General features: G+C 39.7%; 1 protein-coding gene across 3 annotated transcripts in view; it reads right to left on the bottom strand.

Moving 5' to 3' along the window:
* Positions 1–23,988, bottom strand: part of SSH2 (slingshot protein phosphatase 2) — a 243,501-nt gene that overhangs the window by 99,296 nt on the left and 120,217 nt on the right. Inside the window, exon 1 of one of the 3 annotated variants that reach the window (XM_060134897.1) lies at positions 9,366–9,701. The exons of the other annotated variants lie outside the window; for them this stretch is intronic. Coding sequence (XP_059990880.1) covers positions 9,366–9,493 — 128 coding nt within the window. The 5' untranslated portion in view covers positions 9,494–9,701. Of the gene's footprint in view, positions 1–9,365; positions 9,702–23,988 lie in introns of those variants that run through there. 3 annotated transcript variants of the gene reach the window in all.

The raw sequence follows: 23,988 nt of genomic DNA, 5'->3' as shown, positions 1-23,988 counted from the left end.
TCAGAAACATTATGTGATAGCATCTACACCACTGTTCTTTAGTCCCAAGGCAATTTTACATAAGGTAATTAAGAAGATTCACATTTACTGGAGAAACCCAAGAAGAGAGGGAGCAAGAGGATCTGTAGTTTAGCCCCTCCATTACTCCAAGGTTCAACAGCTCTTGGAGCCAGAGAATGACAACATCCTTAATTATTTGGCTTTGGGCAATGGTTTCTTAGTGTAAGTCTAAAGAAATTGCCCAATTTCAGGAGTGATTACAGGTGAGCACACAATCTGAAGAACAGTAATTTAGAAAAAAAAATTCACTCAGATTTATCAAAGAAATCTTGCCTTGAGTGCATCACAACCTCGCCATTCCTGTTCATCTTCATTATGCAGAGTTACTCTTCAGTTAACTGGTTTCCAGTAAGGCCAAATTTGAGAGCTTTTTTCCTCTCTGTTCCAAGCCAATTACTGCTCTACTGACTTCAAAGCAGCACAAGTGCGGATAAAGCCACACAAAGTTATCACTGCTAATGAAAACACAAATGCACCTTTTACTCTGACAATTAACTTCTCCTTCATATTTGAAGGCCATAACACCTAGAAGATTAATTCACTTGATGTAAACTTATTTGAGCACCTTTTAAATAATATTCTACCTTTTAAGGGTATATTGCCTATTCAAGGATCAGAAACAAGCACAAAAACAGTACTGATTTAAAATCAAACAGACATCTCATGCCTTTTAAAAATATTATTATTAGTCTCTTTACCCACCAACGAGGGGGAAAAAAGCTCTTAAATCATAAATGAATGCCTGGCTTCAATCACTGAATTATCAATTATTACAATTATGTTTATCCATTTCTGCAGAGGACAAATGTAGATTTTAAAAGTATCATGGACGATAAACACACTTATTCAATAGAACAAGGAAATTTAAGAATTTGAAAGGCAAAACAATTTCACAAAATTATAACATTTGGAGTAGGACTTCTTGGTTCTAGGCTTTTAAAGTACAGAATTTCTGCTAAAGAACTGTTTTAGAGCTAGAAAAAGATGGAAGACTACACCTAAATCATTCAACAAATCATACGTAAGCTGGACAAAGAGAGCACCAAAGATTCAACAAATATTTGAATGAAAAAATCTTAAAATATTAGTAAACCAATTCCAGCGATATGTTAACAAATAATGCAAACAGCGTGAAAGGACAATTCAACTTTTGCAACTCAACGTGTCACTGCATTCCCAGGAAAGGGGGGAAATATTATCCTTCCAACAGATGTCCAAAAAACACGTAATAAAATTCAATAACTATATCTAATTTAAAAATACTTGAGGGCTTCCCTGGCGGCGCAGTGGTTGAGAGTCCGCCTGCCGATACAGGGGACACGGGTTCATGCCCCGGCCTGGGAGGATCCCACGTGCCGCGGAGCGGCTAGGCCCGTGAGCCATGGCCACTGAGCCTGCGCGTCCGGAGCCTGCACTCCGCAGCGGGAAAGGCCACAACAGTGAGAGGCCCGCATACCGAAAAAAAAAAAAAAAATTGAAATTAGGAATAGTAGGAAATATCCTTAACTTGGAAAGTGATCTATGCTGGAACCTACAGCACACAATACATCTATTTAGAAAACATAAAAAGCACCCCTTTTACAATGGAAAACAAGATAAGACCACTAGCATGGCTCCTCTTCAACACTACACTAAAGCCTAAGGCAAAGCAATGACGAGTTACACTTAGAGAAAACCCATTTACAGATGATATAATCATCCACCCAGAGAAGTCAAGAAAATCAACTAAAATATCTATTAGATATTAGGACTAAGAGTTTAGCAAGGTGGTCTGATACAAAAGCAAATACTATAAAAACCAGTTTTACCACACACCTACAGGGACTAATTAGAAAACACCATGGGAAAGAAGAGCTCATTCACAAGAGCAACAAAAACTTTATAAAACACCCATGAATATACCTAATAAGAAATGTGTAACTACTGTATGAGGAAAAGTGTAAAATTTAAATGAAGGACATTTTAAAAACAGTGGATAAACAGACACACATACCACATTCCTCATCGGGAAGGCTCATTTTATAAAGCTGTTAATTCTTCCTAAACCTAGTTCAGTACAATTTAAATCAAAATCCCAATAGGATTTTTAAAAGTAGAAATTGACAATCTGTTTCTGAGACTTACCTGGAAAATAAGCAAGAGTAGCTCAGATATTAAAAAAACACATACACTGAGGTAGGCCTTGTGATACAAGATATCAAAATGTCCACTAAATCTACATTAAGTAAAAATGTGGTATTGGTGTATGAAAGAAAACATGTCAATAGGACTTAATATATAATACGAATAGCATTTCAAATCAGTGAAGTGAGAATGAGCTAAATAAATGGTATTGGAATAAATGACTGTCCATTTGGAAAAAAGGTAAAGTTAAAGCTCGACCTCACACAATAAATACAGGCATACCTTGTTTTGTTGTGCTTCTCTTTATTGCGCTTCGCAGATACTGCATTTTTTTTTTTAAAACAAATTTAAGGTTTGTGGCAACCCTGAGTAGAGCAAGTCTACTGGTGCCATTTTTTCAACAGCATTTGCTCACTTCATGTCTCTGTGTCACCTTTTGGTATTTCTCGCAATATTTCAAACCCTCCACCACCAAAAAGATCAAGACTTGCTGAAGGCTCAGATGAGGGTTAGCATTTAGCAATAAAGCATTTTAAAATTAAGGTAAGCAGATTGTTTTTTTTAGACATAATGCTACCGCACACTTTACAGACTACAGTGTAAACATAATTTTTATATGCATGGGGAAAGCAAAAAATTCGTGTAACTCATTTTATTGTAACATTCACTTTTATTGTGGTAGTCTGGAACTGAACCCGCATTATCTCCAAGGTATGCCTGTGAAGATAAATTACAGTTTTAAAGAGTGAAATACTTTTAAAGTGTAGGCATACTAGGGCTTCCCTGGTGGCGCAGTGGTTGAGAGTCCGCCTGCCGATGCAGGGGACACGGGTTCGTGCCCCGGTCCGGGAAAATCCCACGTGCCGCAGAGCGGCTGGGCCCGTGAGCCATGGCCGCTGAGCCTGCGCGTCCGGAGCCTGTGCTCCGCAACGGGAGAGGCCACGGCAGTGAGAGGCCTGCGTACCACACACAAAAAAAGGCATCTAAAGTGTAGGCATACTAGAAAAATACAAAAGAGTATTTATAATCCTGGGAGTGGGTGGGAAGGGTAAAAGCCAGATGCAAAACTGAAATCATAAGAGAAAATACTGACAGATTTTCCTACATAAAAATTAAAAACTTTTGGGACTTCCCTGGTGGCGCAGTGGTTAAGAATCTACCTGCCAATGCAGGGGACACAGGTTCAAACCCTGGTCCAGGAAGATCCCACATGTCACGGAGCAACTAAGCCGGTGTGCCACAACTACTGAGCCTGCGCTCTAGAGCCCACGAGCCACAACTACTGAAGCCCTCATGCCTAGAGCCTGTGCTCCACAATAAGAGAAGCCACTGCAATGGGAAGCCTGTGTACCGCAACAAAGAGTAGGCCCCCGCTCACCACAACTAGAGAAAGCCCGTGCGCAGCAACAAAGATCCAATGCAGTCAATAAATTAAAAAAGAAAAAAAATTAAAAACTTTATACAAGATGCAAAATTAAAAGACAAGCAATAGGCTGGGCAAAGTATTTTTAAAACATATTCAGAATATACAGAGTACTACATGAAAAAAACTACCAATAGAAAAATGGTTAAAGTACAAACATGTAAATTATAGAAGAAAAATGAGCAAGACCAATAAAAATACAAAAGGATCCTAAAGTTCTTCAATAGTAAGGGAAGTGCAAACAGAGGAGTGTTTAAGAGCAGGGGTCCTGGAGTGAGACTGTCTGTGTTTGCATCCTGGCTGTATTACCTTAGACAAATTACTTAAAATCTCTGTGCCTCTCGTGTGTAACTGAGGATACACCTAAGTCAAAGTTGTTAAGAACAGAGAATGAAGTAATATGCATAAGTACTCAAAACAATGCCTGGCACACAGTAAGAGCTCAGTAAAAAATTAACTGCTATCTAATATCACTAATATTACCAGGGTTGGTGAAGATACCTATGTAAGTATATAAGTAAGATATACTCTTACTTATAGCTTGTAAGAGCAAATTGGCAAAGCAAACTGCAAAGCATTTTGGCAGCATGTATCGAAATTTTAACAGGTACATACCATCAGACCCAGAAATTCCACTGCTAGAATTTTATCTAAAGAAATGTTCCCACATATATACAAAGCATCAGGACTTTGAGTGCAGCATCATTAAGAGCTCTAGATTTGGTGACAGGAAATGCTGCTTCTAGTTTCAGTTCTACCAATAGCAAATCATGTAATCCCTGTGGCAATCACTTCACCATTTTGATTTTTTAGTTTATTTACTCTACAAAATGTGGATAATGACTTGCCCAATCTACCTCACAGGAATACTTTAAGGCAGTGGTTTCCAAAGTGTGGTCCCTGGATCAGCATCATCAGCATCCTCTAGGAACTTGTTAGAAATTTAAATTCTCTAGTCTCACCCCAGACCTACAGAATCAGAAACTCTGGTGGTGTAGGCAGCAGTCTGTGTTTCAATAAGCCATCTAGGTGATCCTGATGCAAGCTTAAGTTCAGAGATGAGCACATGTGAAATCACTTGCATAACTACACAGCAGAACTGAAAAGAGCATTGGTACTATCACTAATAAACACAAAAAATAAAGCTGTTTCTACCTTTCAATTTCATGAAAAGGTACATTTTGGATAATCATCTCAATATGCTCCTCTGTTGCTGAGCTTGACTTCAGAAAGCACTGATGTGAAGCTAGGAAGTCAAACTATATACATAACCAAGTAAATAAATACAAGTATTTTGGGTCAAGGATAAAAAGCTCAAGGTAACCTCATTAACAAATCAAGCAATGTCTCAAGCTTCCAAGACTTTTTTTTTTTTTTTTAAGTTCCAAGACTTTTGATCAGTCGTTTTCATAATGGGAACACTGCTTTAATGATAGCCTTTGCCAGGATTTTATCTACTAATTCTTGATCCTTCCCTGAACTTTTCAGGACACAAAAATAGTCACCTATTTGTCGATAAGCTATTTGTTTGGCATATAACAATAACATTAGAAAAGCCTTGGCCCCTTGCTTAGCAACTTCACTTCTCAGAGATTGAAGGCTGGCTCTCTAAAAATAACATAGGTTTAAAAACAAATAACATAGGTTTAAAAAAAATAACATAGGCTCCCATATTTTTCAGAACTTCAGATTTTTGTTTTATTTAAAAGCATATGTAGATTCTTAAAGGGTATGGAACTTTTCATGATCATTTGAGCAGTCTGATCCAAGACTCTTGAAGTTTGATCAGATGATGCTCGGGGTTGCTCACATATATTTTTCTAGTAGGATTAACACTTATGACAGTAACTATTCTTTGTTCCTGGAGTTAATTCAATCACTTCTTAATGTTCTTCTCTGAATACATAAGAAATAACACTATATTTGGTGAGTTTTACACAATGGTAAGGGGAGACCTTAATCTAATAATGATGATATAATTCCCAATAACATACAGTAATACCCAAGCTATTCTCTAATTTCACCTATATGTATATACACACAGTTAAAAGTCAAGAAATTCGAAAGAGCCTGTGAAATCACCAAAATAGGTATCCAAAGGCCCTACTCTAAAGGTCATTAACTTTCTCCATAGGGAAGCCCCTAAGATCTCACTGTGGTCTTTTTACTCTGACACAGTTCTCATGGGATTTGTTACACGGTTTACTTGGTTTCTAAACCCAGAGCAAATCTGAGGCAGCAAACAAGAAAAGGAAAAAAAGCTCTTATGAATGGGTCCTCAGCAATGACAAGAGAACCACTGGCCTAAGAGTACTCAGGTGTCATGGTACCCCTTGCCCCAAGCATACAGTTAAAATTCAGTCTTCACTTAAGGACCTTAAATCTTCATCTTTTAGTTGCTCCCATTCATCACTGCTATTTACATATCTGGCACCACAGGGAAATGCTCATACCAGTTAAGTTTTTACTGTATCAGGCCTTAAAAACAATACTTCCCTTTAGGAAGGAGATTTTTAAAAACTATTTATTTGTTTGTTTGTTTATTTGGCTGTGCCAGGTCTTAGTTGCGGCATGCGGGATCTAGCTCTCTGACCAGGGATGGAACCCGGGCCCCCTCCATTGGGAACGTGGAGTCTCAACCACTGGACCACCAGTGAAGTCCCAGGAAGGAGATTCTTAACCTTTTATACCACATGACTTTGAGAATATGATTTTTAAAAATATATTTACCCAACATTTTCATATGACCTCAAGGAGTTCATTAAGCTTCTAAGGCCAATTCATGGCTTCAATAACCATAGACCCAAAATTAAGAACTTCTGCATTAGGTGCCAAAAATTTAACACTTATGACAGTAACTATTGTTACTGCTGTGCGCGGGCTTTGCTGCTGTGCACGGGCTTTCTCTAGTTGTGGCGAGCGGGGGCTACTCTTCGCTGGGGTGCGCAGGCTTCTCACTGCGGTGGCTTCTCTTGTCACGGAGCACGGGCTCTAGGCGCAAGGGCTTCAGTAGTTGTGACTCGCAGGCTCTAGGGTGCAGGCTCAGTAGTTGTGGTGCACGGGCTTAGTTGCTCCGCGGCATGTGGGACCTTCCCGGACCAGGGCTCGAACCCGTGTCCCCTGCATTGGCAGGCGGATTCTTAACCACTGTGCCACTAGGGAAGCCCCTAAGGATTTTTAAATGATGATGAACTGGGCAACACTATAAATGTAAAATAAAAATGATGGCTAAAGCAATACTAATAAATACACTTTAGAAGAAGAGAATATTAGCAAAACTCTCTTAAGAAAAAAAAAAGCGGTAAAAGAGAGACAAAAAGGAAAAGAAATATTCTGCAAATTCTTTAAAAGAGTGTCTACCTTAACAGCAAAACTCTTCGTGTAGCAAATGTTTTCACTACTAAGTTGAAGATGTCAGCACATAAAGATAACTCCTAAGACGTAAGTCTCAAAAGTGGCCTTGCAACTACGAAGACAGAAGATCATTTTTCTAGTGGTTAAGAGCACTGGCTTAGGAAACATCTGGATTCTAAGGACATTTTTGTCATTTACGAGCTATATGGTCTTGAGTACTTAACTTCTCTAAGCCTCAGCTACATTATCTGTAAACAGAATAAATTAGTTCATAGGGTGGCTGTGATGATTAAATGAGATAATAATACACATTAAACTTAGCACAATGGCAAGTCATCAATAAATGGCAGCTAATAGTTTTTGTTTAATTTCAATTACATTTTCCTGGGCAGGGGTTTATAGTTTGTAAATTGTTACCACACATATAATCTTTTACGATCCTCTGGGGTAGGAACCACCGTATCCTCATTTTACAGTTTAAGAAACTGAACTCAAATGACTTACCCAAAGTCACTAATTAGTAGGAAAAGAAATCTGTACTTGCTTGACCACACGAGGAAGCAAGATTCAAAACTCCTTTTCCCCACAAAGCTTAGAAGCTCTGCCTTTTAAGTTTTGTTTAACCTTTTTTTTAAACTGTAGTTAAATATATATAAAATTTGCCATTTTAACCATTTTTAAGTGTACAGTTCAGTGCCAATAAATTCATTCACATTGTTGTGCAACCATCAGCACCATCCATCCCCATAACTCTTTCTTCTTCCTCAAATGAAATTCTGTACCTATTAAACACAAACATCTCATTCCCCTCCTCCAACCCCTAGCAACCAGACTACTCTAAGGTCCCTCACATAAGTGGAATCATACAGTATTTGTACTTTGTCACTGGCTTATTTCAGTTAGTATGATGTCTTCAAAGTTCATCCATGTTGTAGCATATATCAGAATTTCCTTCCTTTTTAAGGCTGAATAATATTCATTCTGTTTATCCATGTATCCATTAATGGACATGTGGGTTGCTTCCACTACCTTTTAAAAAGTATTGTGAGCACTTATTTTGAGATTGGTTATCCACTTTCAGATTATTCACTCCAATTGTCTTTTTTTTTTAAAGGGAAAATACAAGTAAACAGTTGATTTAATTCTGTAGAGTTTATAATACAAAACAGTAAAACCACGATACTGCGGGGGGATATTGTTTTTTCAGTGCGCCACCATGAATAAACACAAAGGAAAAAAGTTGAAATGCAAATTTGATTTGGTAAGAGAGCAAAACAGTTAGTTAAAATAATAAATTAGCTTTAAGATTATCTATAAATCACTTTACATGCTATTCTTGGGACCTTTACTAAGGGATAATGGAAAGTTTCTATTGTTGGACATGAAACTAAAAAGTTCCTTAGGGTTGACCTGGGAGGGAAAGAGAAGTTGCTCAAGTGCCAGGAGTCTGGGAAAACCTCAGTAGGCGACTCTCCTTGAAGCTGCTCCGAATGAGTGCTAATACACTACAAAGATCAAACTGCTGCTATCTAAAAGTAACCCTAAATCACTCAACTAGTTTAAGGATGCAACTTGAATAGATGGGAGTTCCTCTACTTCGCCCTTTTTAACTGTGAGATGAGAGTTCCTCTACTTCGCCCTAACTGTGAGATGAGATTAACCACAAGCTTGAGCACACAGTTCTCAGAAATAACTAAACCACAATGGAAGGGAGAAACAACTCTAGAGACTTTGAAAACAGTTAAGATTTAAAGATGCAAATGAATCTTGCACTTTGGCGATTGAAGGTGTGCATACAGGCTTGGGTTGTTAGCACGTACTACTACAGGCGGAGACAAAAAGAAAAAGAGCCAAACTACTAAAATCCAGTTTTATGAAATAATTTCAGACTACAACCAGCGGGTGTTAAGAATGAACTGCCTTTCTTTGTGTGCACGGCTTGTAACAGAAACCTATGGTCACAAGCAAACTTATTTGAAACAAGAAAACAGAACAACAAACACGGGAGCTTGAGCACCAGCAGGACCCGCAAGGGAGTGCTAGCTTTTCCGGCCGGCGGTTCAGGGCTACTGACCGCCCTTCAGCCCAAGTCTCCCGAATGCCATACGGCTGTCACTCAGTCATCACAATTTCCCTGGGGCGACCTCACTTTCAGATTCTCTCAAAGTTTACCAGAAATTCTCCCAAAGGATTTTCTGTCCGCCTCCCCACCCCCAGGACACTTTCTCCCTCCAAGAATTACCCTTCCTCTCCCCCTCACTATGCCCCCAGACGCCCCAAGACCTGCAAGCAAGCAGGATGCGATTTCGCCCTTGCTTGCTCCCAATTGCCGGGGGAAAGCGGCTGCTGAAAAGCAAACTTTCCAAGCGTTCACAGAGGGTGGGAGGGCGCGCGGCGCACTCACAGCTGGTTGATGGCGTTCTGCGAGATGACCGCGTTGGCAGAAAAGTAGGGGATCATGTCGGGGCCACTGAGGCTCCAGGTGCAGGCGGGGGGCGCCTTCCTCTCGCGGGCCAACGTGCTCAGGGTCATGGGGCCGGCTCAAGGCGCACAGCTCCGCATCCCGGCCCCCGCCCTGCTCCGGCACGAGGCGCTCGCTTTGGGCTCCGCCGGACTTGAGGCGCGGGCAGCGCGGACTCCCGGCGGCAGAAGAGGGCCCGCCGGGTCGCGCGGAAGCAGCTGCCGTAGCCCTGGGGCTCGGCTGTGGAGTCCCGGCGTCCGGGCGCCTCCAGCAGCCCGCCCCAACTCGCGTCCGGGGCGGGGCGGGGCGGGGCTGAGCGCGCCGGCGGGGCGGGTCCTGAGACCCGAGAGGGTCGGGCCCCGCGGGCGCCCCGCCCCGGAGCTCTTAGCAGCCGCCAGATCCGCTACCGGCGTCGGAGCCTGGGGAACAGGGTCGGCCCCAAGCCACCTCGGCTTGGGTGAAGGAGTGAAGGGAGCCGGGGGGTGAGCCAGAAAGGCTCGCATTTCATTGGAATGTTTCAACAGAAAGGTCCTGCCTCATAATCTGCTTTATGCATGAACCTCAACCAAACCCCATTTTTCAAATGACCTTAAAACTTAAAGGCTGTACACTCGCAAATGCAATAAGTGTTTATTAACGGCTTCCTATGTGCTACGGACTAGGAAAATGCTGAGATAAACTGGATTTTTTTTCCCCAACAGTTGAAGCTATGATGGGGAAAAAAGTCTATCTACACTGTCGATAACATCTGCTAATGCTGGTAAATAAATTTACTAACCATCCTCCAAACCAAGGATTCCCAGCCTTAACTGCACATATGAATCCACCTGTGGAGATTAAAAAAAAATCCCAATGCCCGGTTGCACTCTAGACAAATCAAATCGTAATCTCTTAAAGTTGGGATCTAGAAGTTAGTATTTTTCAAAGCTCCCCTGGTAATCGCATTGCGCAGCCTGGTTGACAACTACTGTGCCAAATGATCTAGAGAGGAAGACGGGCTAGAGGTTATATCCTTACTGTGCCGATGTGGAAACACTGAGGGTCTAGCCAGATGATCTTATTTGTAGCTGACTTAGAGAGGAACTTAGATAGGAACTCCCGTTTTATAACTCCTGATCTAGGGCTTTCCCCACCAAATCCTATTCCCTGATGCTTTATGATTTTCCTTAACAACTCGCTGAGCAGTGCCTTTCACCTGAACAGGGACCAGCTCTGTAAAAAGAGAATCTCTTTTCTCTCTCACCTACACACTCTGCTATGTGTAGTGGTTTACAAAAGGGACTGGCCCCCTTCAGGCACTCAGTAAAAGTTAGCTCTCTGGGCTTCCCTGGTGGTGCAGTGGTTAAGAATCTGCCTGCAAATGCAGGGGACATGGGTTCGAGCCCTGGTCCGGAAAGATCCCACATGCTGCGGAGCAACTAAGTCCGTGCGCCCCAACTACTGAGCCTGCGCTCTAGAGCCCGTGAGCCCCAACTACTGAGCCTACGTGCTACAACTACTGAAGCCCATGTGCCTAGAGCCTGTGCTCCACAAAAGAAGCCCCTGTAATGAGAAGCCTGCGCACCACAACGAAGAATAGGCCCCGCTCGCTGCAACTAGAGAAAACCCATGTGCAGCAACGAAGACCCAATGCAGCCAAAAATAAATTAATTAATTAATTTTAAAAAAAGTTAGCTCCCTTATCTCTTGTCCTCACTGTCTCATCAGAACAAGTATTTTTGGGCATCAGTATTTTTAGCTTTTATGAATACTTGACTAAAATATACATCGATATAAGTTGCTTTAGGAATTCCAGAGCCAAAAATCAATAATTAAAAAAAAAACGACTTCACTATCATAAGAGATCATGAGAAAAAATTATAAGAGAAAGTAGAACTATAAAAGAGACTATAATTAGGAAGAACTCACTTTACTACTCATAATATACTGAATCAAGAAGAAATAAGTCTTTGTTTTATATAAAATTTCAGACTTCTTTTCCTATTGGGAAGTTTGGCAATTTTCAAAATACTAGTAATGAAATAATCTAAACTATAAATTCTATGTCTACAACCAGAATCCTTCTTTTGTTAGTTGATCCTTCCATAAAACAAAGTTGTTGCCAAGGCACTGAGGGACTGGAAATATTGCAAACTCATGCCAGAAATAGATATCTAAATTAAGAAGGAACTAGTTGGCAAGTGAAGAGTTAATGAATAAAAGGTCTGGACTTCGCAGTCCAGTGCATCATCATCTTCATCCATCTCTAGGAAGGAAAAATTTTGAAAGATTTATTCAGGCTATGTCAGCAGGCACCCAAATGGCAGTGTAAGAAAAAATCTGCTGATACACCCCAAAATAAATTGCTTTAAATATCTGGCAAACTTGCCAGTTTGAAACTTCTTCCAGGCTGTAATTTATTACAGCCTCCTGCAGTGATTAAAAAAAAAAAAACCCAAAAAACAAAAAAACCGTAGCAGGCTGTTTGGAACAGCACTGTTAAGGTGAGTCCAGTTCCTTTCATGACACAGCAGTGATAGGATTTTATTGAAGTCAACACTTAAATGACGCCATTTAGGAAAAAATGATGTCATGGTAATCATTTGTATCTGCCGGAAAAAGAACTCAGCAGGAAATGTATCTTACTCAATGCAACACTTAATATCTCTGGCATTTAAAAACGCTAGAGATAAAGATTTCATAAATATGTATACTTGTCTTTTATAAATAGGTTCCTATAGTGACACCCCATAAGTGCATAGTCCTTTGTTTCTCCTCAAAAGACTTCTGTCAGTGCCCGTCCAACAAAAGGAGACTATTTTAACACCCCCATCGAGGCCTTTTCAAAAGCTTTTCAAAGTTAAATTTTCATTTTGAACTGTAATATAGAAAATTGGTGAAGTGCTAGAACATGCTTCTTGGTTTTTAAGGAAAAAAAAAAAAATCACCTCTGCAGACTGAGGTACCTTTAAGGAAATAGTTCTTTCTACTACTGTTTCAAAAAGTTGAACAAATTCCGTTTCTTTTCACAATCTGCAGAGTGTCAAAATGTCAATCAATTTAGTTTCAGCTCAATTTAATCCTTTACTCTCCAGTGTCAGGAAACAAGGCTCTAGGGAGCAAGTTCTCTGTACCCAAGCATCTGGGAATTCAAAAATGATTCCAAATTAAATTGAGCAGCATGAAATAAACTAAGCTAGTTTTCTACTCCACATGAAGTCAGAAGGGGCTTTCTCTAAAAAAAAAAATCTGCCCAAAGGCCCTGAAGAAATATCACTGCATTTCTTTATACTGCTGCTTGAATTTAGTAGACTTGAAATGAATTTTGTCATGTCATTTGCTGACTATTTCAAGGGTCAGAAATATGAATATTCTAAAATGTTAATTTGGCTCTTGACAGCATTAGCTATGACCAAATTAAATTTTTTGTAGACTCATATATTAATAGCATTGAAAAATTTTAAAGTAATAGATGTCTCTTGTATCTATAAGATACTTCCATTACTATGTTTCCATGTGTCCCTCCATAAGGTATAAACACTGTAAAACTGTATAAAACCAGAGACTTGCATACTGACCTAACTGTACTCCAGGACAGGTCCAAAGGTGAAATGTGAAGGATGTGAACATGCTTTTGTTGCTGTAACAAAATTTCAACATGGGTGGATCACTTGAATTGACAATAGCTAATGAGCGAAAAGGTGACAATGTTATAGTACCAAAAACTGCAGGCTAGAAACCAGAGGACCTAAATTTAGTTCTAACACAGTCATTTAATAATCTAAGATTTTGGCCAAGTCACTTAACTTCATCTGTAAAATGGGATAATAAAACCCTAAGGAAATATCCCAAGATCTGTTTTGGGGAGAGTCGGGAACCTTAGGAAAGAAATTTCATCCAATCTGGAGATCCTGAAAAATGGATTTAATCTACTTAATGCAGTCATTTAGTTCAAAGCAGTACAGCCCAACAGTTAAAAACTCTGGCTGGACTTCCCTGGTGGCACAGTGGTTAAGAATCTGCCTGCCAATGCAGGGGACACGGATTCGATCCCTGGTCCGGCAAGACCCCACATGTTGTGGAGCAACTAAGCCCATGCGCCACAACTACTGAACTTACGCAGGCTCTAGAGCCCATGAGCCACAACTACTGAAGCCCATGCGCCTATAGAGCCCATACTCCGCAACAAGAGAAGCCACCACAGTGAGAAGCCCATGCAGCTCAAAGAAGAGTAGCCCCTGCTCACTGCAGCTAGAGAAAGCCTACACGCAGCAACCAAGAGCCAATGCAGCCAAAAATAAATATAAATAAATTAATTAAAAAAAGAACTTTAAAAATAATTTTTTTTAAGTTTATTAAAAAAAACCAACAAACTCTGGCCTTGGAATTAATCGGCTGAGTTTGAATCCTAGTGCCACCAATAGCTATGAACTTTAAATAGCTACTTAATCTAGGGCTCAGTATTAGTACTTAATTTATGAAGTTATTGGGAGGATTAATTACATTAACACATATAAAGCACTGAAAAGAGTGTCTGGCACAAAAATCTACTTTTTGGCCTTAATGGCTCTGTAAGCTTAAGAGAGCTAAGGGAAAGGTTGAGGAGATTGCCCTTCAGGAATAAAATCAGAGAGTTGGAACGTTCAATGAAGAATCTTAGATCAGAGTGCAGGACTATAATAAATTTTTACATTTTTATTAAAATGTTTCTACTTTTCTAACTCTTCCATGTATCTTACCCTTTGAGTGTTTCTCTAAGGTAAAGGACCTATGTGCTTTTCTTTAGGTTGTTCAGAAAGCGTGTGTGTGCGTGGGGGGGGGCGCAAGGGGACTCTGAAGTCAGTCTGGCAACCTTCAGGTAAAGTCCACTGTGCATTTTAGTTTATTCACTAAGAAAATGAAAACGTTGGACTAGAGATAATCCTCTATGCTCCTTTCCACCAACCTGAAAAACAGCTAAAGCGGGCAACATTAAAATGGCAATGAATCTGATATCAGAAAGTTCTAGACTCTAGCTACTTTGTCCACAGGCAAAACTTACTCTGTTCCAGCCCTGATTCCTTTAATCTTAAAGTGGGATGGTAATGCTTACCTCCCAGGTTTACTAAGATACACAGACACAAGTGCTTTGTAAACAGGACAGCACTAAATTTTTGTATTTTTACCGTCCATAAATTGGCCAGTCAGCTTCCAATAACAGAAAGCATTGTATTTGTTTGTATTTGGAATGAGAAGGTGATGAATGAATGAAAATTAAAATACAAATACACTTCCCCTATATACCACCATTTCATTCAGGAAGTCTTTACTATTATTGTTTGCCAGGCAGTTAATTATATATTGCCATCTTGTAGTAACATGAGATCTGCAGTGCTTACTGGGATTTTGCTTTCTTTTTTTTTAAGCTTTGAAATAATAGTATTAACTTATATAACTTTATTTTTTAAATACCTAGTCATAAGAAAGAATGATCATACCAATCAGAAGACCTATTTGTATTTTTATGTTTTCTCTAAGGGGCTTGATCTAGGGAAATAAATAGTAAATTAATCTCCTGAGGGTCAAAAGGGAGAAAACCAACACTTTAAAGAGTTACAAAACAAAAAGTCTGTTACCTAGAGTAGCACAACAGTCTGTCTCCTGTTAATCTGTAAAATGCTAGGATAAAACTCTCAAGATAATACCCCTAATTTTCAAACTTGTTGCCCAGACAGTACCTAGAGGTATCTTGCTACACTTAGTCAAAGGCACTCTTCATTCAATACAATACACTAAACTCTGTAAACAAAGGCTCTTAAAAGCGATCAAGTTTTGCAATCACCCCAAGGCTAATAGTTTTATTTAAAAGAATATCTGACAATAGTTTTAAACACTGGATTAAACAATGTCACTGAGCCCTTCCAATCCTTTCTAGGGAACTTTCCACCATAAGAGCAATGGGGAATACCGAAAAGATCTGCCTATCAACTCCATGAGAGGCAGATGTAAGGCACTCATCCTTCATAGTCTTAACCATATGCTCTAGTAGGAAGAGATGTTGAAATGCTGCTTTCTTCAGGTTACAAAAGCCTCACACTCTATTGTTTAGTAAAAATAATAGGCATTTATAGATCACTTTTCACATCCACCACACCTTACAAAACATTTAACCATTTAATCCTCACCATCTCTTTAAACATTAAAAAAATTTTTTTAAACACATGCTCAAAAACATTTTTTTTTCAGTATTCAGAAAGATAAAGTAAAAGTCACTCTTCTCATCCCCATCATCCTACTCCCAGGGATGACTGTTAATACTTCCAGAAATTTTCCTTGCATAAGCAAACATTAATATATTGTAGCTGCTCTTTAAGAAACACACATGCACACAAGCCATAATTATATTATGCATATTATTCTGTTTTGTGCTTCCCACACACTTATCACTATATCTTGGACACTTTTCCATGTTTATAAAGATGAACCTCATTTTTTTAAAGGAGTGCATAGTATTCTATTTTACAATTATATATAATTTATTTAAATAGTCCTCTACTGATGAACATTTAAATTGTTTCCAGTTTTTACTATTATATACAGTATCACTATGAACATGCTTTCACACAGTCTTTGGGCATTCATGTGAATATATTTGTTGGATGGATACCTAGAGGTGGAATTGGCAGTTAGTTAAAATATTTTAAACATCTTAGGAATCGGCAGACATTATCAAATTGCCTTCCTAAAGGGTTTAGTTTTTTGTTTTCCACTGGAATCTTTGTGTCTCCTCCCACACTGTGATCTATTAAATTAACTCAGGGCCCAAGATTCTCTTCTACACATGTTTTACATACTGCGTTAAAAAATATATATATATATATCAATATATGTATATATACATACACATGCGTACGTATATGTGTATAATATGAGAAAAGTAAAACATGCTTAAGGAAACTAGAGAAATATACTAAATTATAAAGAAAAATATGAAGAACTATATTATAGACAATTAATTTAAAAGAATTACTTAGACTGTAAAAAATATAGTACATAAACTATTTTGAAGATAACTTTTAATTCAAAAGATGTTTTAAGATCTTGTTTGATGCTAATGATGTAGAAGACATTATAGGTGAATAAGCCAAATGTGGCCTAATACTATCAATGTCCTGAAATGGGGTGAGACAGAGATAGAAAAATGGGAAATAAATTTGGGAGTAACATAATATGGACTCTAGAGGAGCTGAGAAGGTCTTGAAAGTAAAAACAATAACTGATATTTATTGGGCTGACACTCACTGTGTACCAGATCCTCTATTAAGAGTTTACATGCAGTATCTCAATTCTCACAAACAACCCTATGATTCTATTATTATCTTTACGAGGCTCAGAGAGGTTAAATGATTTGCCTAAGGTAATACAGTAGTATTTCAAACTCAGCCAGTTATTCTGGCTCCAGAACCTGTTTTGTTAATCAGTCTTCTACATTGTCTGCATGATTATGTAGGTTCACTACCGAACAGGTTAAGTCTGAAAAGGTCTACTGCCAAAGGAAGAACTCCTGCGGACCTTAAATACCTACCTTCCTGCACCTGGTGTTTTCTCCTCTACTTGATCCTAGCTATAGCTAGCAGGTCCTGACAATAATAGGGACCTAACCCAGTATTAAATATAGCAGTAAGATGATCTTCTGGCTGTTGTATACCATCCTCTTGCTACCAGATCCCTTAGAACTCTGTATTTCAAACTCCTATTCATCCCAAGACATTTTTCAAAGCACTTATATCTAAACATATTTTTGTTTCCCTAGTTTTTTTTTACAGAGCATCTCACATGAAGGAGGCATTTAATGTATTTGTGGATAATCATGGGATCATCATCTCATTTGATGTTTTAAATAAACCTACTAGCTGGGCAGGTATTATTCCTTGCTACAGTTAAGGAAAAGATGAACCAGACTAATGTCTAGGTGACAAGAAGCCTAGACTCTAGGCTAAGGTGTGTCCAATTCATCCAGTCTCAGATCCATTTATCTAAACTGAGATGTGTCCAATTCAATCTGTCAACATACTATTGACAGATTAACTTAAAACAATTGGACTAATCCTGAACACCTTAAGGCCAGGCACTTTAGATACTGATTATCAAAATGAGTTAAACCCTTTTATAATAATCCCCTACTTAAAACCCCCAGATAGTTCCTTATTCCCTTTCAGATCAAGTCCAAGCTCTTCTTCTGGCCTTCAGATCCTCCATAGTTTATTTATTTATTTCCTTTTTTTTTTTTAAATTTACTTTTGTCTGCATTGGGTCTTTGTTGCTGTGTGCAGGCTTTCTCTAGCTGTGGCGAGTGGGGGCTACTCTTCATTGCGGTGCACAGGCTTCTCATTGTGGTGGCTTCTCTTGTTGCAGAGCATGGGCTCTAGGTGTACTGGCTTCAGTAGTTGTGGCATGTGGGCTCAGCAGTTGTGGCGCATGGGCTTAGTTGCTCCGCGGCATGTGGGATCTTCCCAGAACAGGGCTTGAACCCACATCCCCTGCATTGGCAGGTGGATTCTTAACCACTGCACCACAGGGGAGGTCCCAGATCCTCCATAATTTAAATCCTACTGTAATCCAGCCATTATGGCATATTATTCTCAACTCCATCCCTTCTCCAACACAATCGGTGTAAATATTTTTTACCCATTCTCCCAAAACAAATCCTTGCCATAATTAGGTGGTTTCTATCCTGTCCTCCTATATCTGAGTCTCCCTCTCCTCTCTGTTCAAATTATTCCTTCTCTGAGACAAAATTACACAGTTATTTTTATCCAGGTTATCCACGTATAAAATATTTTCAAGGCCTGGTTCAATTCTCAGCTCTTTCATTAATTAAAAACTCTACAGTGTTTTCATATACATCCTCACTTGATTCTTACTGAAATCCTGTGTATAGGTAAATAGAGCTAGCTGGGATTATCAGCTTCATTTTATCGGTGTGGAAATTGAGGCTCAAAAATTAAGGGACCTGCCCAAGTTTACATAGCAAGTGTCAGAGTTAGGATTTGAACTGAGGCCTTCTGATTAAGTCCAATGATCAATTCCTGGTTTATAGTATGCTATGACTCTTTTCTAATGCCTTTAGAATTTATTTATTTATTTTTAAAAAAATATATTTATTTATTTATTTTTGGCTGCGCTGGGTCTTCGTTGCTGCATGCGGGCTTTCTCTGGTTGAGGTGATTGGGGGCTACTCTTCGTTGCGGTGCGTGGGCTTCTCAGCGGTGGCTTCTCTTGCTGTGGAGCACGGGCTCTACGCGTGTGGGCTTCAGTAGTTGCGGCTCGCAGGCTCTACAGTGCAGGCTCAGTAGTTGTGGTGCACAGGCTTAGTTGATCCGCGGCATGTGGGATCTTCCTGGACCAGGGCTCGAACCCGTGTCCCCTGCATTGGCAGGCGGATTCTTAACCACTGTGCCACCAGGGAAGTCCCTCCTTTAGCATTATAATCTGTATTGTTATTCAAGGTCTTATTCTCTATTTTATGTCACATATGCCACATAATTTATCTCTCTGCTGAAGCAAATCATGTACAGTAACTCTCTTTTGTGGACTTCATAGAGCCTAGTACAGTGCCGGGCAAGTCATAAGCATTAAATATATTCTGGTTTGGGCTTCCCTGGTGGCACAGTGGTTGAGAGTCCGCCTGCCGATGCAGGGGACGTGGGTTCGTGCCCTGGTCCGGGAGGATTCCACATGCTGTGGAGTGGCTGGGCCCGTGAGCCATGGCCGCTGGGCCTGCGCGTCCGGAGCCTGTGCTCCGCAATGGGAGAGGCCACAACAGTGAGAGGCCCGCGTACAAAAAGAAAAAAAAAAATATATATATATATATTCTGGTTGGTTGATCCTTTACCCCACACCCCACTATATTCTGCTTAGGGCTCTAGATAAATATTCCCTGAAGGAATCAATATGTTAATGACAGAGGGTCTCTCTCCCTGGGAGCTCCTGATATGGGGAGAAATCCCTAGGACTCCTTTTCATTGCCTCATCTTTCTGCTGCCTCTTGCTCTTTGGGTAGATGCCTCCTTCATACAGAGAATACAGCAGAGGGCCTGGAACACAATCCAGTATGTAAGGGTTTTATTTTTATTTTCAAGCCTGCTCTAGACTTTCAGGAGCCAAAAGTTCAAATCGCAGCAGGATTGATTCAGCCCTTTCACAAGCAATTTAGTACTATGCAGTTTGTTTAGACTGATCAAGTTTCCAGGCCCTGGCTGAGCAGCATCATTATCTCTCCAAGCTTTCATGTATCAGCTTCCCTGGCCATATTTCACTTTCCATGTCTTTCTTCTCTGAAATCAGGTGAACACGCAAAATTACACAGTTATACACAATTTTGTACTTTTCAACAACCTTCAAATATCTTCATGGAATTTAAATACAATACAGGAAGTTTTTTTTTTCTTTTCCCTGCCTCAGGCAAAAATCAAGAAGGATGCAAAAGTTATACTCCTCAATTCTCAGTAGAAAGGGGGTACTCTGTATCATTCTTCAGCTAGTACATCAACTAACTGAGAAGAGATATGGTATTGCTCGATTCTATTCAATCCACCTCAGCTGGAGGCCAACTGGACAATGGATCTTAAGTGAAATGAAAAATACTTTGCCAGGGGAAAAGAAAACTAGGTAGCAACTCTTTCTCTTAATGTTTAATTGTGAAATATTTCAAACATACAGCAAAGAACAGAGAGGATAACACACAGCCAGATACTCAGTAGACAGCAGGATCACGTTCTAACATTTTACTCTTCAGATTTTAAAACATTACAGTCGAAGCCCCCTGTGAACTTCTCTATGAGCACTTTTCCCTTCTTCTAGGCATGTAACTACTCTCCTGAATTTGGTGTTCATCTTTCCATTCATGTGTTTATATTATGCATGTGGAATATTTTTCTTTAATATAAAACTCATTCAGAAAATTACAGCTTATAAGCATTGAACTTTAAAAAATTTTTTTAAGGTTGCTATATAAAATACACATAAGAGAGTAAATAAAAACGTTTTCCTGCTTAAAAACTTGTAGTCCATGGGCTTCCCTGGTGGCGCAGTGGTTGAGAGTCCGCCTGCCGATGCAGGGGACACAGGTTTGTGCGCCGGTTTGGGAAAGTCCCATATGCCGCGGAGCGGCTGGGCCCGTGAGCCATGGCCGCTGAGCCTGCGCGTCCGGAGCCTGTGCTCCGCAACGGGAGAGGCCACAACAGTGAGAGGCCCACGTACCGAAAAAAAAAAAAACTTGTAGTCCAGGGATGGATAGATGAGTAGATATATGATAAAGCCAATATAGCAAAACGTTAATTGTGAATCCAGGGGGGATGTGTATTTGAGTGTTTACTGTATACTTCTTTCAACTTGCTTGCATGTTTACATTTTTTTCCTTTAATTTTATTTATTTATTTTTGTCTGTGTTGGGTCTTCATTGCTGTGTGTGGGCTTTCTCTAGTTGTAGCGAGTGGTGGCTACTCTTCGTTGCCGTGTGCAGGCTTCTCATTGCTGTGGCTTCTCTTGTTGCGGACCATGGGCTCTAGGCATGCGGGCTTCAGTAGTTGCGGCACATGGGCTCTAGAGCGCAAGCTCAATAGTTATGGCACATAGGCTTAGTTGCTCCGCGGCGTGTGGGATCTTCCTGGACCAGGGCTCGAACCTGTGTCTCCTGCACTGGCAGGCGGATTCTTAACCATGCCACCAGGGAAGCCCTACATTTTTTTTTTAATAATAAAATATTAGGGCTTCCCTGGTGGCGCAGTGGTTGAGAGTCTGCCTGCTGATGCAGGGGACACGGGTTTGTGCTCCGATCTGGGAAGATCCCACATGCCGCAGAGCGACTGGGCCCGTGAGCCATGGCCACTGAGCCTGTGCGTCCGGAGCCTGTGCTCTGCAACGGAAGAGGCCACAACAGTGAGAGGCCCGTGTACCGCAAAAAAAAAAATAATAATAATAATAATAAAATATTAGAAAAAAACCCCCAAAATCTCTAGTTCATATTTTGTCTAAAAATCTCAGTGAGGAAGGACATCAACTGGTTTCAGATGCTTAAGGATCTAGTATACTTACAGAAAACAATTATTAGGCTTGATAGTCTAATTACTATTCAAGCTCTTACTTTATGGTATGTAGCAAATAAAAAGAGAAAAGACCAGTTCCTCTAAGATTTATCTTCACAGAGCCACATCTTATAAAGCAGCAATTTCAGCTTTGACCTTTCCATCCTTTTCTGGAGTTCATAAAACAATTTGTTTGTAATCCCTTTCTCACCATGATTTAAGCCCCCAAATGGAAAACTGTTTATGGTTGATAAGCACACCTAATAAAATGAGTGTATTAAAAAATTAGAAGAGCAATACTTTTAAATATTTTTAAAAGATTTTTATAGTCCCTCTCACAAACCTTCTAAATGAACTTATCTCAGGAAAATGCTTTGCTACAAGTTGATCTTGAGAAGAACTAGTACAAAAGACATTCACTGCTGGTAAAATAAATACCACTGTGATATAATATTACACAATAGTACTTTGCCTACTGTTTGAGGTATTTTCATATTTGTATATTATTTTTGCCTGACAATAAGCACACTAATTTTTGTTTTAAGGAAGAGGAAACGGAGTCTCAAAGAATGAATCTACTTGTGTCAAGTCATGCAACCAATACAAACATAGGCCTCCTAACTTCAATACCAGTGCTCTTTTCATGTAACTGAGAACAATGAACTAAAAATCTTTTTGTTTTAGTGGCATTTAAAAAATGACTACATTACCAGAAATTACACTATTTATCATTTGTTTGTAAAGTACTTTACCTTAAGTGGCCTTATTTAATAGTAATTACTCTTTGGGGTCGATATTTTCATAATTTTACAGGTAAAGTAACATATTCAGAGAAAACTAAGCTTAATGAAGACTGTTTTTTTGTTTTTGTTGAGTCTTTTTTTTTTTTTTTTTTTTAGTATTTATTTATTTGGCTGTGCTGGGTCTTAGTTGCAGGATCTTTAGTTGTGGCATGTGGGATCTAGTTCCCTGACCAGGGATTGAACCCGGGCCCCCTGCATTGGGAGCATGGAGTTTTAGCCACTGGACCACCAGGGAAGTCCCATGAAGACTTTTAATTATAGCATACTGCCTTCCAAAAGGAATGTCCTTCAAGGAAAAGGATTATGCTGGGTTAAAAACAGCAATTCCATTTTGGGAAGTGAGAGATATTGTTGCATCAACACAATTCTTGACAAAAAATTTTTAAGAAAAATTGTGTAGTTATTAAAATTATATTTAATTAACATTTTAAATTAGAATTTAAAATATGTACAAGCTGACTTTTGAAAACTGAGCAAATAAAAAGATATGATAAATGATTGTCAAAAATAAAGTCAGTGAAATTTACTGATTGCTGAACACTGCTTATAATTATAGTCCTTTTTAAATCATAGAAAATAAATTTTGGGCTTTGTGTGTGAGCCTAGTGAGAGATTTAGCTAACAGTGAATGAATTACAGTTAAAGAGTTATTTTCTTCTTATAATATTACCAGGTGTAATTTATTCTAGATATTACTGGAACAGAAGTGGATGATTAAATATGATGTTACAGTTAATTAAACGGTAATAAAAACATAGCCTCCCCCCTCCCCCGCCCCATTCTGAAACTCTTACAGCTGAATGTAATCCAAAGTGGCACCTAAATACACATTTAAAAGTTAATTCTTTCAGGGGCTTACCTGGCGGCACAGTGGTTGAGAATCCGCCTGCCAGTGCAGGGGACACGGGTTCAAGCCCTGTTCTGGGAAGATCCACATGCCATGGAGCAACTAAGCCCGTGTGCCACAACTACTGAGCCTGCGCTCTAGAGCCTGAAAGCCACACTACTGAAGCCCACATGCCACAACTACTGAAGCCCGCATGCCTAGTGCCCATGCTCTGCAACAAGAGAAGCCATTACAATGAGAAGTCCGCATACCACAACAAAGAGTAGCCCCCGCTAGCCGCAACTAGAGAAAGCCTGCGTGCAGCAACAAAGACACACAGCCAAAAATAAATAAATAAAATAAATTTATTAAAAAAAAAGTTAATTCTTTTTTTTTGCGGTACGCAGGCCTCTCACTGTTGTGGCCTCTCCGGTTGCGGAGCACAGGCTCCGGACACGCAGGCTCAGCAGCCATGGCTCACGGGCCTAGCCACTCCGCGGCATGTGGGATCTTCCCAGACCGGGGCATGAACCTGTGTCCCCTGCATCGGCAGGCGGACTCTCAACCACTGCGCCACCAGGGAAGCCCAAAAGTTAATTCTTTCAAGAAGAAATTTCGTCACTTAAAAAAAAAAGCACACAAATACCTGTCTTTGTGGGCTGTAAGTGTTCTTTGTAAAGATGCAATCCCTGTTTAAAGGCATCTTAATTCTTCACAGCCACCCCATCTCCAAAGAGCAATATTGATATCGGACTATATAGAGTGATACCGCTTGAATGATGGATGTATTCCATCAAACATTAAGTTCACATCTCTGAAGGGAGTTCAAATTTTGCTCTGCATCAAAAAAAAAAGCCCTTAAGGGGTAGCCACGTTTTCCTCTAAGAACCCTG

This window comes from Lagenorhynchus albirostris, chromosome 20 (genome assembly GCF_949774975.1).
Source record: "Lagenorhynchus albirostris chromosome 20, mLagAlb1.1, whole genome shotgun sequence".
NCBI lineage: Eukaryota > Metazoa > Chordata > Mammalia > Artiodactyla > Delphinidae > Lagenorhynchus > Lagenorhynchus albirostris.
Note: the sequence above shows the minus strand (reverse complement) of the source record. Positions and strands in the feature narration are given on the sequence as shown.